At 62.1% G+C, this 14,821-nt stretch overlaps 1 protein-coding gene across 4 annotated transcripts in view; it reads left to right on the top strand.

The window, feature by feature from the left end:
- Window positions 1–14,821, top strand: part of INPP5A (inositol polyphosphate-5-phosphatase A) — a 146,199-nt gene that overhangs the window by 101,220 nt on the left and 30,158 nt on the right. For all 4 annotated transcript variants that reach the window (XM_086378259.1, XM_086378258.1, XM_086378260.1 and 1 more), the window contains exons 6-8: window positions 4,014–4,117; window positions 8,641–8,693; window positions 9,895–10,014. In XM_086378259.1, coding sequence (XP_086234385.1) covers window positions 4,014–4,117; window positions 8,641–8,693; window positions 9,895–10,014 — 277 coding nt within the window. The remainder of the gene's footprint in view (window positions 1–4,013; window positions 4,118–8,640; window positions 8,694–9,894; window positions 10,015–14,821) is intronic.

Genomic DNA, 14,821 nt, shown 5'->3' on the forward strand with positions numbered 1-14,821 from the left:
AGCCAACCCAGTATTGAAGGAGGAGAACGAGATTGGAGCACTGACACTACTCAGCTTCAAGACTTTTCTATAAAGTTGCAGCAATCAGAACAGCGAGATGTTGCTGGAAGAACAAACAGACCAAACGGCATAGCGAGAGCAGAAGCGGATCCTCACGCACAGTCACCTGATTCTTGACAAAGGAGCAAGACAAATAAAATAGAGCAAAGACAGTCGTCTCAACAGGCGGCGCTGGGGTCTGTCCATAAGCACGGAAGGCGAATCTACTCACAGACTTTGTACCTTCCCAATATTAACTCAAAAGGAACCAGAGACCCCACTGCAAAGTGTGAAACCATGAAACTCCTGGGCGATTCGTAGGAGAAAACGGAGGTGACCACCTTCCCAATATTAACTCAAAAGGAACCAGAGACCCAGCTGCAAAGCATGAAACCATGAAACTCCTGGGCGATACGTAGAAGAAAATGGAGGTGACCTTGGCTTTAGTGATGACTCTTTAGATACAACACTAAACATGATCCATGAAAGGAGTAATCGTAAGCTGGAGTTTACTGGAGTGAAAAACATGTTCTGTCTCTGCCAAGAGGATGAGAAAACCAGCCACAGACTGGGAGAGACTATCTGAAAAGGCACATGAGGACTGTTATCCAAATAAAAAAGAACTCTTTAAAACTCAGTAATAAGAAAACAACACAATTTAAAAGTGAGCCAAAGAAAGGCAGTTCCGAAGAATGCTCAAACTACCGTCCAGTCGCACTCTTCTCAGCTCAATCAGTTCAGCCGCTCAGTCCTGTCCGACTCTTTGCGACACCATGAATCACAGCACGCCAGGCCTCCCTGTCCATCACCAACTCCCGGAGTTCACCCAGACTCACATCCATTGAGTCAGTGATGCCATCCAGCCATCTCATCCTCTGTCATCCCCTTCTCCTCTTGCCCCCAATCCCTCCCAGCATCAGAGTCTTTTCTAATGAGTCAACTCTTCGCACGAGGTGGCCAAAGTACTGGAGTTGCAGCTTTAGCATCATTCCTTCCAAAGAACACGCAGGGCTGATCTCCTTCAGAATGGACTGGTTGGATCTCCTTGCAGTCCATGGGACTCTCAAGAGTCTTCTCCAACACCACAGTTCAAAAAGCATCAATTCTTCCGCACTCAGCTTTCTTCACAGTCCGACTCTCACATCCGTACATGACTACTGGAAAAGCCATAGCCTTGACTAGATGGACCTTTGTTTGCAAAGTAATGTCTCTGCTTTTTAATATGCTATCTAGACAAGCTGAGACATTACTTTGCCAAAAAAGGTTTGTATAGTCAAAGCTATGGTTTTTCCAGTAGTCATATATGGATGTGAGAGTTCGACTGTAAAGAAGGCTGAGTGTCGAAGAAATGGTGCTTTTGAACTGTGGGGTTGGAGAAGACTCTTGAGAGTCCCCTGGACTGCAAGGAGATCCAGCCAGTCAGTCCTGAAGAAAATCAATCCTAAATATTCATTGGAAGGACTGATGCTGAAGCTGAAGCTCCAACAGTTTGTTCACCTGATACGAAGAACTGACTCATTGGAAAAGACCCTGATGCTGGGAAGGGTTAAAGGCAGGAGGAGAAGGGGACAGCAGAGAATGAGACGGTTGGATGGCACCACCAAATCAGTGGACATGAGTGATAGCAAGCTCTGGGAGTAGGTGATGGACAGGGAAGCCTGGCGTGCTGCAGTCCATGGGGTCACAAAGAGTCGGACAAGACTGAGTGACTGAACAGCAAAAGCTCTGAACAGAATCTCACCCAGGAAGATACACAGATATGATGAAAAGCTATCCAACATCATATGCCGTCAGGGAAATGCAGGTTAAACCCCCCACACCGCTGTGAGAATGCCTGAAATCTGCCGGCATGCTGGCGGGATGTGGGGCAGCAGGAAGTCTCCATCTTTGCTGGTGGGGAAGCAAAACGGTCCGGCCTCTGTGGTTCACAGCTCGACAATCTCTTGCAAAGCTGCACACACTCTTATATTTCTTGGCATTTACCCAATTGGAAAACTTAACGACAACACACAAACCTGTACAGAAATGTTTACAGTGTCTTTTTTCATAATTAGCAAAAACTGGAAGTAACCAGAGTGTGTCCTTTATAAATGAAAGAGTATACAGACTGTGGGATGTCCAGACTTGGAATATCTCCCAGCAGCAAAACGAAATGACTATCAAGACACAAAAACTCACGGAGGAACTCAAGCATGTGTTCCTGAGGGATTGTGGCCTGTTGGGGAAGGCCGCCCACTGTGGAGGCAGCAGAAGGGAGGCTGACTGAACCGGGTTGGGTGGGGCATGGTTTCAGGGCCGCGGAAGTGCCCTGTGAGGCTGTAGTGGTGGATCTGTGCATTTGTGATGTCTGCGTTTGTTGGGACCCCCAGCACGGGCAAGCCCACCAACGCAGGCTGTTGGGAAGGTATGAAAGTGAGTTAGTCACTCAGCCGTGTCCAACTCTTCATGACCCCGGGAACTGTAGCCCGCCAGGCTCCTCTGTCCTTGGGATTCTCCGGCCAAGAAGACTGGAGTGGGTAGCTGTGCCCTTCTCCGGGGGATCTTTCCAACCCAAGGGCTGAACCTGGGTCTCCTGCAGTGCAGGCGGATTCTTCACCATCTGAGCCACCAGGAGGACAGGAACACTCCACTTTCAGCTCAATTTTTGTAATCCCCAAGCTGCTCTAAAAATAAAATCTTATTTGTTTAAGAAAGACCGAGGCCTTCTCCTACCCACCCCTCCCCAGTCTCCTCTTTCCTCAGGGACCCAGGTTTCATCTCAGCAGGACGGCCTCCTGCCGTGGCCCCCAGCCCCGCCCTGCTTCCGGCGAGCCTCGGGGCCGAACCTCCATGTGGCCCGTGCCCTCCGCAGATGGTGTGGGGGCCCAGGCTGCCCCTGGCTCCCTGAGCCGGCCCAGCGCCCCCCGCTCCGCGGACTCCCTGACCTCCTCTGCTCTGACCCTACCCGTCCTGCGCACTGGCTGCCGTGCTCCCATTCTGGAGCAGACTCCTCCTCCGTCCTGGGGGCTCGGGCCTCTCTGGGCCCTTGTCCGTTTAGCCTCCCCCAGGCGCCGGGTCGTGGGGAGCCAGAGGCCGCGGTGTGGGGAGCCGGGGGCTCAGTTGAGGTGCAGAGGAGCCCGGCTCTCTGGTTTGGGGACAAGGTCAGAGGCGCGGCAGGACCCGCGCAGTCCTGCCCCGGGTCCGGTGGAGGGGGCTCTCGTCTTGTCCCTGGGCTCCCTGGGATTGGGGGGCAGGCCCTGCTCCACAAAGCGCAGCTGGGGCTGCTCGCGGGACACCGGGCCAGACCCCAGGGGCACTCTGGCAGGATGGCTCGTCCTCTGTCCCGAGCACCCCAGCGCCCTCCCCCCGTCCCCCCCAGAGCAGGGAAAGTGTGACGCCCCCGCAGTCGGTGGGGGTGCCCTGGGGCAGTCTCAGCAGGCTCTCTTGCTGCCAGGCTCCCTGCTGGCGTGTGGGGAGGGCTCGCAGCCTTCTACCCCCCCAGCCCAGTGAAAGCTTGCGTTTAGCCCCGCGGTGGACACAGGGACAATGGTCTGTGAAGGGAGTGATCCTGGCCTGGGTGTGCAGGGGTCGGCCGGATACAGGGCGGGCGCAGAGCGGGCCCAGAGCTCCCGGCCACCTTGCCTGCGCCCCGACCCAGTCTCACATAAGGACTCCCCTTCCCTGGCTGTGAGTGACAGCCCGAGGAAATCAATGTTATTAAATAAATTTACCTGGAGCGCGAGTGGACAGTAGCGCCACAGCCCTTTTAAATGCAGCCGTTTGCTCAGAGGAGCGAATTAGCCCCTAAACCTGAGGCCAGGTGCTCCGAGGGTGATGAAGTCCAGGGTCAGGGTCCAGCTGCAGGAATGGCAATTTCTCGGCCATTCTCGGCAAAGCCCTCGGCCACACGGGGCTGCCCGGGTGGGACGCGGGACCCCGTGGCCCTGAGCCGGGGGTGGGGTGCAGAACTGAGGTCACCCTGGGCCTTCTTCCAGCCAAGAAGTACAAGAAGGTGACCGGCAAGGAGATCTACTCAGACACACTGGAGAGCACGCCCATGCTGGAGAAGGAGAAGTTCCCGCAGGACTACTTCCCCGAGGTAGGTCACCGCCAGGGCCGCCAGCCCAGCGCGGGGCCGGGGCCATGAACGCATCACACTCCACAACAGGACGTCCCCACCCCACCCCCGTGCTGCTGTGCCCCTGGCGTCCTGCTCTGCTGGAGGTCCCGCCCCAGGTGGGTTTGGCGGGTGGCCTCGGGTGAGGGCTGGAGGACCTGTGGTTGACATCAGCAGATGAGTCCTCCAGCCATCGTCACTCCCAGGCAGAAGACCCTTCCCCCGAGGGTGCAGGAGGACTGTCCCTTGGGGCTCCCAGCAAACCTCTCTGTGCGTGTCAGGCACACTCCGGACGGGAGCGCTGGGGCGTGGGGCGCAGGCCCTCGGGGGCTCTCCCTGGCCCCAGGGTGCTGAGCAGCCCCCGCGCTTCCACAGGGAAAGCCCTGGGGTGCCTGCTCCGCCGAGCTCCGATTCCAGAAGCACAGGCAGGCGTGGGTTGTTCTTACCACCGCTCGGACACAGTCAGAAAGCCCGGGCGCGGTTCCTGGGCGTTTCAGGCACTCTTGTACAGCTTTCTTATTTTTATGCCTCCATTACACTGCACATACAGTTTTGGATCCCAGTACTCTCAGAGAATGTTGTAATAACCAGCGTCTCTGGAGCCTCCTGACGGTGAAATCCACAGGTTGACCCAGACGGATCACCTTCCCTGGGGGCCTGTGGATGCAGAGGGGGACGTGACCCGGTGACGCTTGTGGGGGTGTGGAGAGCTGGGTATCACCCCGCCCCCTCCCCCGACTCTGGAAGAGCATCGCCGCCCCCCGCCCCCTCCCTGCACCCGGCACTTGATTTCAGCAAGGCCATGGCTTTATTAACTTGCTTTATGACCCGCTCCTGCGGTGAAGGAATTGTGGCTGCTTCCATGAAGGATGAGCCCCTCGTCCCGCCAGGCACAGCTTCCCCATCCATTGTCCCCGCCAAGGACTTGATGTCAGGGGCAGCCTCCCAGCCCGCCGCCCCGCCCGCCGCAGTCCCTGCCCCAGAGACTGTCCCCTCTGCCCTGTGGGTTGGGGAGGGCGTGGCGGGGGAGCTCCGGAAGCTTCCTTCCTCGGTGCCCCCTCCCCTGACCCCCCCATGCAACCCAGCCAATGGGCCCTGCAGTCCTCTTGGGCCGTTGGCCAGAGCCGCGTTCAGCAGGAGGGTGGTTGAGCTTCCCGGGAACAAGGCAGGGGCTGAGAAGTCAGCTTGAGAGGTCTCCTGGCCTCACCCCCACCCAGACTCCCCCTGGCTCCTCTGCAGCCAGCACTGGCCCCGTCCTGAGAGTAACCGGGGACCACAGTGGAAATGGTGCCAGCTGGGGGGCTGGGAGGGGTCTGCGGGGCCACAGGGAAGGTCCCAGCCTCTGACAGCAGGAGGGCCAGCTTGCAGGGTTCCAGGGGGCAGGTAAGGGACCGCCCTGAACTGGCCAAGTAGGAGGCTCTGGTATTTCAGCAGCTTCTCTGCAGGGGGGGACCCTGACACCCCTGGCAATGTCCGGGGTCTGTGCACCCAGCAGGGAAGGCAGGGCACTTCGCCTGGTCAGGGCAGAGGCTGGACAGCCCGTGGGCAGCGCTGGGCCCAGGGCTTCATGGGGCGAGGACTTGAGGGCCGGGTGGGGAGTTTTTGAGGTAGCCCCCCTTCCCCCACCCAAGCAGCTCAGTATCTGTTTGCGACTTTCTCCGTTGATGCGGCACTCGAGCCCTGAACCGTGGCAGGCCAAGGCAAGTGCGGCCCCAGATTGGCGGGCACCTGGGCTGGCAGGCAGCCTCTGCCCAGCCAGCCGGTTCCCTCTTGGTGCCACTGCCCCGGCCGCTGCCCCCCAGGGGCTGCCTGGTGTCCAGGACGTCGCCCCACTCCACACCCACCAGGGCGGGACGCACCTGGTGACCTGGCCCAAAGCGGACGTGCATGGTACATCCCCATCACTCCGGAGACTCAGCTGATCCCCCAGTGCCCCTCGTCCCCGTCACTCACAGCTGACTCCGAGGTTGGGGTCTTCTCACTGCCCTGTGGTCTTGGAGCCGGGTCACCAGAGGCTCGCGGCTGGGGACTGGAGCAGTCCTCAGAGCAGGTCATCCATGACGGTCACCGCGTCCTCCTGGGCCGAGGAGCCCCGTGGACGAGGCCACTCCCTGCAGGGAGGCCTGGCGCCCGACCCAGAGCCTCTGCAAGCCCAGCCCGCCTCCTGGCCTGCACCCCTCCCAGGACCATGGCCTCTTCTGAGGGTGCCCGCACCCCTCACCCTCTTACTGTGCTCTGCAGGGCACCCTCTCCAGGCCCAGAGTGCCTGGGGTCCCCCCGTTTCTCTCCCACCAAGCCCCGGGGGTGTGATGGGGGCTAAGGCGGGCGGCTGGATGGGTAGGTGCGTCAGGGGCTCAGTCGTGGTCCCCCCCGACATGCACACCCTCTGAGGGAGGGGCTGGCAGGGTCTGCGGGCTCCGCGGGGCCCCCCTGCCCGCCACAGGCAGAGGGCAGAGCGTCTCTGGGGGAAGGAGGCGGGGTGCCTCTGTGGGGACCCAGATTTCTGCATCGCGGCTCTGTGTCGCGGCTCTGTGTCGCTGGGACGAGGTGACCCCAGCCTGGGGCCCCCGCTCCACCCCATGGAAGCACCTGCGTCTGTGCTCTGCTGGGTCTGACGTCCTCTGAGTTTCTAGGACTTGTTCATTTTCCTTTCGTCTTGACGAATTAACGGGAGGAAAATCTTATTGAGAAAAACGCATGTGCTTCTACCATTCTGTCGATAGTCTGGGATTTCTCAGTTGTGAGAAACCCCAGGGCCACGTGTCTAGTGGAGGCCCCCGCCCTTGGGGTCCTGTGGGGGTGGCCGGCCCCCGGCAGGCGCTCCTGCTGTGCAGGCAGGCCCGCCCCTCCGCTTCGTTCACACACACTTTGGGGGAGGGAATTAGTGTAAGACTGATTTCTCTTTCTTTTATTACCACCGCTTAAGGATAATCTAAATGTAATTACCATGATGGAGGCATAATGCCATTCCAAATAATTACAGCCCACCGTGTTTAAAACTAACAGAACTCTCCCCGCTGATTTACGGGTTCTTTTGGCTCAACACGCGTTTCAAACACTACCTCTGGGAGCAGCACTTCAGATAATGCGAGACCATTTTTAAAAAGCAGATTTGTGTAGTCGATTGGGGCCGAGGCGTTTTTTTTTCCTCAAGCCCGTAGTGAGAAATTGGTTGTTGCCATAGATCACGGGGCCCGCTCCGAGCTCTTATGAAAGATGAATTAATCCCGCTAATGCTCCGAGGCGGGCCTTTCACGGGGGCTGTGTGCTGATAGCCTCCCGCAGCCTCCCTCTTCTCACCGAGATTTATGGCGTCTTTTAGTAGATGAAGCTGCTTGTGCTCACAATCCGTCTGCTGGTAAAGGAATCCTATTAACAGGGTACCTGAGCGGGCACTTGATATTGTCTGCTGAACGACGTGCCCCCACCCCCGACCGCCGTGGTCTCCTCTCCAGGGCTGAGGGCCTCTCCGAGAGTCGGGGTGGGCACCGGGGGGCAGCGGGCCAGCCCCGGACGCCGCGGGCCTGGAGAAGGCGGTGATGGCCAGGGCGCCCAGCAGGGTGGATGGGATGGTGGGAGGCAGGGGAGACCCCAGCCCCGCCCGCGCAGCCTTCCTCTGTGTGCAGCAAGCATCTGTGTCCAGAAGCTTGTGCACAGATACCCCGGCCCCCTCCACGTGGGTGCGGACCGCAGGCCACTCCGGGGGTCCGGACCCTGGTCCTGCTTCCGAAGGCTCGCCCTGAGCCCAGAAGCCAGGCCTCTGAGGCAGGGCCGCTCTGCACTGCGGCTTCCAGTTTCCCCACGTGCCCAAGGGCAGCAGGGTGGCGGTGACCACCTCCCATTCTCTGCAGGGGCGGTGGTCCCGGATGGAGGGTCAGTCACTGGTTCTCCAGAGAGGCTGCCGGGGGGCGGGGGAGGCACCAACCTCCAGTGCACCTGGAGACCCCCTCCGCCCCCCGCCCTGGCACTGGGAGGGGGCGAGGGCCCCCGAGGACCGGCCGTGACCACTCCCACGAGACCCTAGGTGCCGTTCTCAGCCTCAGGGGCTCCCGGTTCCACAGTAGCCGTGCCGACCGGCGAGGTGGTTCTAACCACCTGTGATCAGAGAGGAGGCCAGTGAGGCAGGAACCCAGCAAGGGCTTGTCCGGACTCGAGATCGCTGTGACCTGGCCAGCCCAGGCTGTGCAGAGGGTGGGGCCCGCCGGCGGGAATGGGAGGAGCCCCTCGTGAAGTCTGGGTGTTGGGGGGTGGGCAGGGATGGGGGGTTGGTGACGGGAGGCCCTTTGGGCTGGGCCAGAGCCCCTGCCGCCCTGGACGCAGCGTCGGGACCACACGGGCTTCCCTGGGAGGGCAGATGTCCCAGGAGGCCGTGCTAGCATGAGGCTGTGGCCTGGGGGTCAGAGTTGGTGAGGACGCCACGGCACGTGGTCCCAGCAGTGTTGTCTAGAGCCGTTGCGGCCACCCCCCCACCCCCTGCTGACCCGTGTGGCCTGTTTGCCTTTCAGTGCAAGTGGTCGAGGAAAGGCTTTCTCCGGACGCGGTGGTGCCTCGCGGACTGGTACGTTCCCCACAGCCCCTGCGGCCAGCCCCGGCGCCCCCCCGCCGGCTGGACGGGGCTGACGGGCCCTGTGATGCCGGGCCCCCGAGCGTGGCCAAGAGGCCCAGGCCATGTCCCGGCACTTGCTGGTGGCCCCCGTGGCCACGGCCAGCAGCGCTCGGAGTGAGAGTGGGGGGACCCTCGGGAAGTCAGGCGCCCCCACCCCTCTGCTGGGACGGGGTACCTCGAGGAGCCCGCACCCCACCCGCCGGCGTGTGCGTGCCCACCTGGCTCTACACTGCGAGTGCTCCGCTGGCTGACCGCTGCGGCCCCTTCTCGGGACCGCCCCCACATCCACACAACCCTCTCTCAGGGGCTGCACGCGGTCGGGGCGTCCCCTGGGCGGGGTCCCAGAGCTCTGGGGCGGGAGGAGCCGAGACCACCACAGCCTCCTAACCCGGCCCCCAGCTGCCACCCACGGCCCGGGGAACGGCTTGGGGGCCGCCTGGGCTCAGTGGTCACTGTGTGGCTGGAGCAGAGAGCTGGAGCTTCCTCCATGTGCTCGGGCCGGGGGGGTGGGCGGGGGGGGGCGTGTGCTGTCAGGCTGGGTCTCAGGGCCTGGTGGCCCCAACTCTGCAGGGGGCATGGAGCCCACCCACCTGCTCTGCTGTGAACCAGATAGGCCCCAGTGACGCCCCAGGGCTCCTGGGGGTGACGGGCCCCCCAGCTTCCCCACACCCCTGCAGGCCCCCAGGAGGCATGGCTGTGGAGTTTCCCCAAGGCTCTCCAGGGGCTGTGAGCTCAGGGCTGCTTCTGCAGCATGAACTGAACCCCCTAGTCCCCCCAGGGACCCCACGGGGAGCCCTGACCACACGGGGTCCTCAGGCTGCATCACCAGCTGCGTGGGGAGCTGAGGCCTGGGCGAGCGCCCAGCTCCTCCCCGCTCCTCACCCCTCTCCCGCTCCTCTGTTTCGAGGCAAGTTCCTGGTATCCTCTGTGGGCCCCTTTGCCGCTGGTGGTAACCTTTGTGTGGGGGTCCTTCCTGTGTGAGGACTCGCGTGCGTGAGTCCAGTGTGTCTCCTCTGACTTCACCTCAGAGGAGGACTTGCCCCGGGCATTCTGGCTGAACCTGCCCGGGGAGCTGGGTGGGGTGGCAGGGGGCCGCCCAGGGGACCCAGCAGCTCCAGCCCGCATCCTGAGCTTCCTGTCTCTGTCCCCGCAGTGCCTTCGACTTGGTGAACATCCACCTTTTCCATGATGCTTCCAACCTGGTTGCCTGGGAGACCAGCCCCTCCGTGTACTCAGGGATCCGGCACAAGGCCCTGGGCTACGTGCTCGACAGGTGGGTGCTGAGGAGCCCCTCCCCACCCGCCTCTGCAGAGGATTGAGGCTGGCTTTTCACCTTGTCCTAGCTTGCTTTCCCGTTTACCAAAAATACAAAACTGACACATGTCGACCCGATGATAAAGCACAAGCCCTGCCCCTTGACCCCTGAACCCTGCCCGCTGCCCCCTGCCCCCTGCCTGCTTAGTGCCGCCTCCGTCCCCGCTCTGCCCCTGCTTCCCGGTCAGAGCTTCGGGCCCCTGACCAGAGGGGCAGCCGCCTCGGTGGTCTTCAGGACGGGGGCTCCACCTCCTGCTCCGGCTCTCGGCCCCCGCAGCCACCCGGCCCCATCAGAGCCTGTGCGCTGGGCCCCCACCTGGGCCCTCTGGTCCTCGTCTGTCCGTGGTGATCTCCTGTGACCTCCGCCGCATCAGCACTAAGGCCCTGTTGTCTGGGCAGGAGAGGCCGTCTCACCCCGGGTAATCGGCCGTTCAGGCCTGGTTTCCCAGAGCCCAGCACCTGCGAGCCCTCCCCTACAGCAGCCCCGCTCTCAGGGGGCCCAGCCCACCTGGCCTTGGGAAGTGTCTCCAATTTCCCCAGGGCCCTGCCGGCCCGCCTGGACCCCAAGTTGTGCTCGGCCGGGACACGCCCTGGATGGAGCGGGAGGTCAGGGCCTGTGCCTGGGATGAGGCAATGGTCCCCAAGGTCCATCCGTCATCCTGAGACCCCGCACGTGGAGGACACGGGGGTCTGCCTGCCCTTGCCGCATCCACAGCGGACACTCCTCGGGGCTGGGTGTCCAGCTGTGGACCGAGCTGGGTGTTGATTGCCGGAGGCAGGGACAGCAGGCTGGACCCGAGCCTTCGCCGCTCGGGGCCGGGGTAACCGGGTGCCAGCACAGCCGGGTCGGTGCTGAGGCTCCAGGCAGTCAGCCCGCAGGGGCATCGGCCTGCAGCCCAACTGGAACAGTCTTCGTGGTCCAGGGGAAGGGGGACGGGCAGTGATGAGTCTGCAGTCACGGCAGACTCGGGAGTGGCCGGACAGGCCTCCCGGGCCACCTTCAGGGCAGGGCCGAGCTGGCCGGGGAATGGACCGCTCTTGGAGGCTGCGGTCGGTCGGCAGAGGCGAGTGGCCTCAGGGCCTCAGGGCCTGAACTGCTGCTGCTCCGCGGCCCCGGGAAGCGGCCTCTGCGTTCCCATGGACGGCGTCTGTGGGGCGCCCAGCCAGCCGCGTCCGGACCTCCCGGCGCGGCCGGCTCCCGCACAAAGGGCTGCTCTGTGGTGGTGAGTGACGGACGCCCTTTCATCGGGGCTGCTAACCTTTTGGCAGCCACCAGCAGACGGCATTCTGCTCTGCCGATGGGAGCACAATGCCACGCTGGCCCCTGAATGGACGCTGCCACCAAGGGGGCCCCATTCAGGGCGTTGGGAATCTCTGGGAGCATTGTCTGCGGCCGACGTGGGCGCAGAGAGGCAGTGCGGGGGTCCTGGCTCAATCTCCCCAGAGGGCCTTGCAGGCCCATTTCCACCCAGGCCTGGGAAGGGCGGCCCGGTCCCCCACAGGCTGGGCCGGGGGACCTGGGTTAAGACCGAGGGGCACCTCGTGCCATCCTTGCAACTCTCCTGTGACTCGAAGATGATTTCAAAGTGAGAACCTCCTTATGAAGAAAAACACCCAAGAGGAAGGCTCTGGTCCGAAATGTGTGAACTTGCAGACGTCAGAAAACAGGCTTTCTGGTGTTACTAGAGGGCAGGTTTTATGGCAAATAACAACTGATGTTTTGCGCAATAATTTCTTGCTTGAAATCTCTTGTTCTGAGAGGTTAGGAGGAGACAGACCTCTAGTTAGGGAAGCGTACCAGGCTCAGAGATGCAGGATGGCGGTGTCGGGGCCTCTGCATGGGGTTGGGGTCCCATCCACCTGGGGGATGGCTCGGACCCTCCCCGAGCCTCTGGGGGGCTGCGTGCACCTTTGTGCCCATGGAGGGTCCCTGTCAGGCACACAGCTGCACCCTGGGGGGTAGCATTTTGGGCGTCAACCCAGCCGCAGAGACCAGCTCACACAGCCCTTCCTGGCCTCTCCCAAGCTCTCGGCCGTGAAATGAGGTTTTTTTCCACAAGTGACAGGGCTCTTGTGTCTCCCTTTGCAGTGTGGCCCGGCCAGGTCCGCAGGAACAATCTTACATCACAACTGTGAAATCCGGGCAGAAAGCGCCCCTTTGTCCCAAGCGTCTTCTCACAGATACAGTCCATTGTCACAGCGCTGAAGTTAATTTGGTCAACATTGGGACATTTAACTTTTATGTCCGGTCAAAAGAGTTGTTTCATGCTCATTTTGGGGCATTCAGAGAAAATGATTGCCAGAAAAATAAAGCTGCCCGGGGCGACTCCAAGCAATTAGTTCCCAGGGAGCAGCGGCGTGACGCGGCAGCCACACAGTGCCTTTGTCGCCCTGCGGGCGGCCATCCGTCAGCTGTCAGCCTCTCAAAGGCCCGCGTCCCAGGGCTTCTCTCCGGGCCGTTCCCAGAGCTCGCCCCGCCAGCCAGCCGGCAGAAAATAAAGCCTCTGGTCTCCAGGCAGGGGCAGGCCCCGTGCTAAGGATGCAGGTCGCCGGGACGCCCTGCCTGGTGGGCCCCCTGGGCGGCCGCTGTCCCCGTGTCGGAGCCCAGCGCCTACGGGGGCGTCCAGGCCGCACGGGCAGCCTCTTCGTTGGCCGGAGGGCAGGGCCCCCGCGTGTTCCTGGCATCGGGCGGGAGGGCGTGCGCGGTCCCCGGCCATCCAGGAACGAGCTGCTGTCCTGACAGCACGGGGCTGTGAGCCCGCGCGTCACAAGAGCGAGCGCAGCACCAGCGAAGGTGAAGTCAGGGCCCCGCTCAGTGCGCCTGCACCCTGTTTCCATGTCCTTCTGGTCAGACGGAGTTGAGGGTGCCGCTGGGGCCCTTCCCCAGTTACCCGGCCCCCCCCTTCCCTGCCCCCACCTCAGGCTCCGTGTGCCGGCAGCTGGCACACCAAGGACCATCCCCAAGGGCTGAGGTCCCCCCAGCCCACACCAGGGACCGTCCCTGGGGCTGCGGATCCCCAGCCCACGCCAGGGACTGTCCCCAGGGCTGCGGCTCCCCCAGCCCACGCCAGGGACTGTCCCCAGGGCTGAGGTCCCCCCAGCCCACACCAGGGACCATCCCCCAGGGCTGCGGCCCCCCCAGCCCACGCCAGGGACTGTCCCCGGGGCTGCAGATCCCCAGCCCACGCCAGGGACCGTCCCCGGGGCTGCGGACCCCCAGCCCACGCCAGTGACTGTCCCCAGGGCTGAGGCCCCCACAGCCCATGCTGGGGGCCAGCACGCCACGTGGGGCAGAGTAAGCGTGCAGTCCCGAGAGTGGCTTCCAGGAAGGTGGGTCTGTTGAAGGCGGCTCAGAGGGAAGCCTGGTTGTCAGAAGCTCCCACCGTATTTTGCTGTTCAGGTTGTTCTACCCGAGCACATGGCCTCCCCCAGATCCGAGACGAGCCCAAGGTTGGTTTCTACCACGTTCAGCAGTTAAAACTACCAAAAGAGGGCCCCAGCGTCCAGCTGGGCTGGTGGGCCCGACGTGCCCTGCCCCGCCTGGCACCCTGCCCACAGCTTGGGCATCACGCGGTGAGCTCACCCGTCAGTGGAGAGAGCCTCTGTCTTCAAGGCCTAACCCATTGATTTTTATGGCCTTTCTTGTGACTCTGCTCCTGAATTAGGCACGCTGTATTGATGTGGGCACACTTTTTAATCATAATAGCTACTGACAAGGTAATTAATTTTAAAACAACTCTTTTTCCTGCTGGTCCGAACGGTGCTATATTGAGATTAAAAGCGTAAGCCTCGCCCGCTCTCTGGCAATTGCCTCGGCGGACAGCCGCTCCATCTCGCGCCCACGCTGCAGTTATTGATGGGCGCGGGCCATTACGGCAGAAGGAGCGGGGCAAGGAAATATGATAAAGTTTAGGGTTTTAATGATAGAATTACACGACGAGACAAGCTGATGAAATCCGTCACCAGTCACCACGGCCGTCACGAGAGAAGCCACGGGGCCGGGTTCCAGGAAGGCTGCCCAACGCAGCCTCTCTCCCTGCAAACCCCTGAGCTTCTCAAAGTTGATTCAGTCCGATAGTAAATCTGAAATCTGTTATCTTGTATAAAAGGAAATTACCCCCAAATGGGCCAGTTGTCTGCTCACCCAGTTCTGTGTCGGCTGTTTATCCTGCTTCCTGGTCCCGGGCCCGTCCGTCCCCCAGTGGCGATCCCCGGGTCCATCTGTCCACTGTTGAGGACCCCCAGGTCCGTCTGTCCCCTGGCGGCGACCCCTGGGCCCGTCCGTCCCCCGGTGGCGATCACCGGGTCCATGTGTCCTCTGGTGACGACCCTCGGGTCCGTCAGCTGGGCTCCCGCTTCACCAGCCCTTCCATCTCCTGCTCGGCACCTCGGGCCTCTGGGGAAACCCCGGTAGGGTCCAGAGCCCACACCCGGGCTGACCCTGCACATCCCTCTGCCCCCGGCTGTGGCCGCCTCCCACCCCCGGCCGCCTCCCACCCCCAGGAGCAGGAGCGGGCTGTGGCCCCCCCAGCGCCGCCCGGCCTCTTCCAGAGCGTGGGGGGTCCCAGAAAGCATGGCACCCTGGCCTTTCCCACCACAGGAACAGGGCAGGTTCTTTAAAAACAAGATTGAGCAGAAACGCTGGCTAGAGAACGTGTGGGATCTGGGTGCTCCGGCCCGTGTCCTGCGTCTGAGCCATGTCCGTCGCCGCACTCCCGTGTGACGTGCAAACCGACACCGTGGCAGGGCGACGCCCGAGGGCAGAG

Source organism: Bos grunniens, chromosome 26 (assembly GCF_055505025.1).
Source record: "Bos grunniens cultivar Pamir isolate PY7600 chromosome 26, Bosgru_T2T1.0, whole genome shotgun sequence".
Lineage (NCBI taxonomy): Eukaryota > Metazoa > Chordata > Mammalia > Artiodactyla > Bovidae > Bos > Bos grunniens.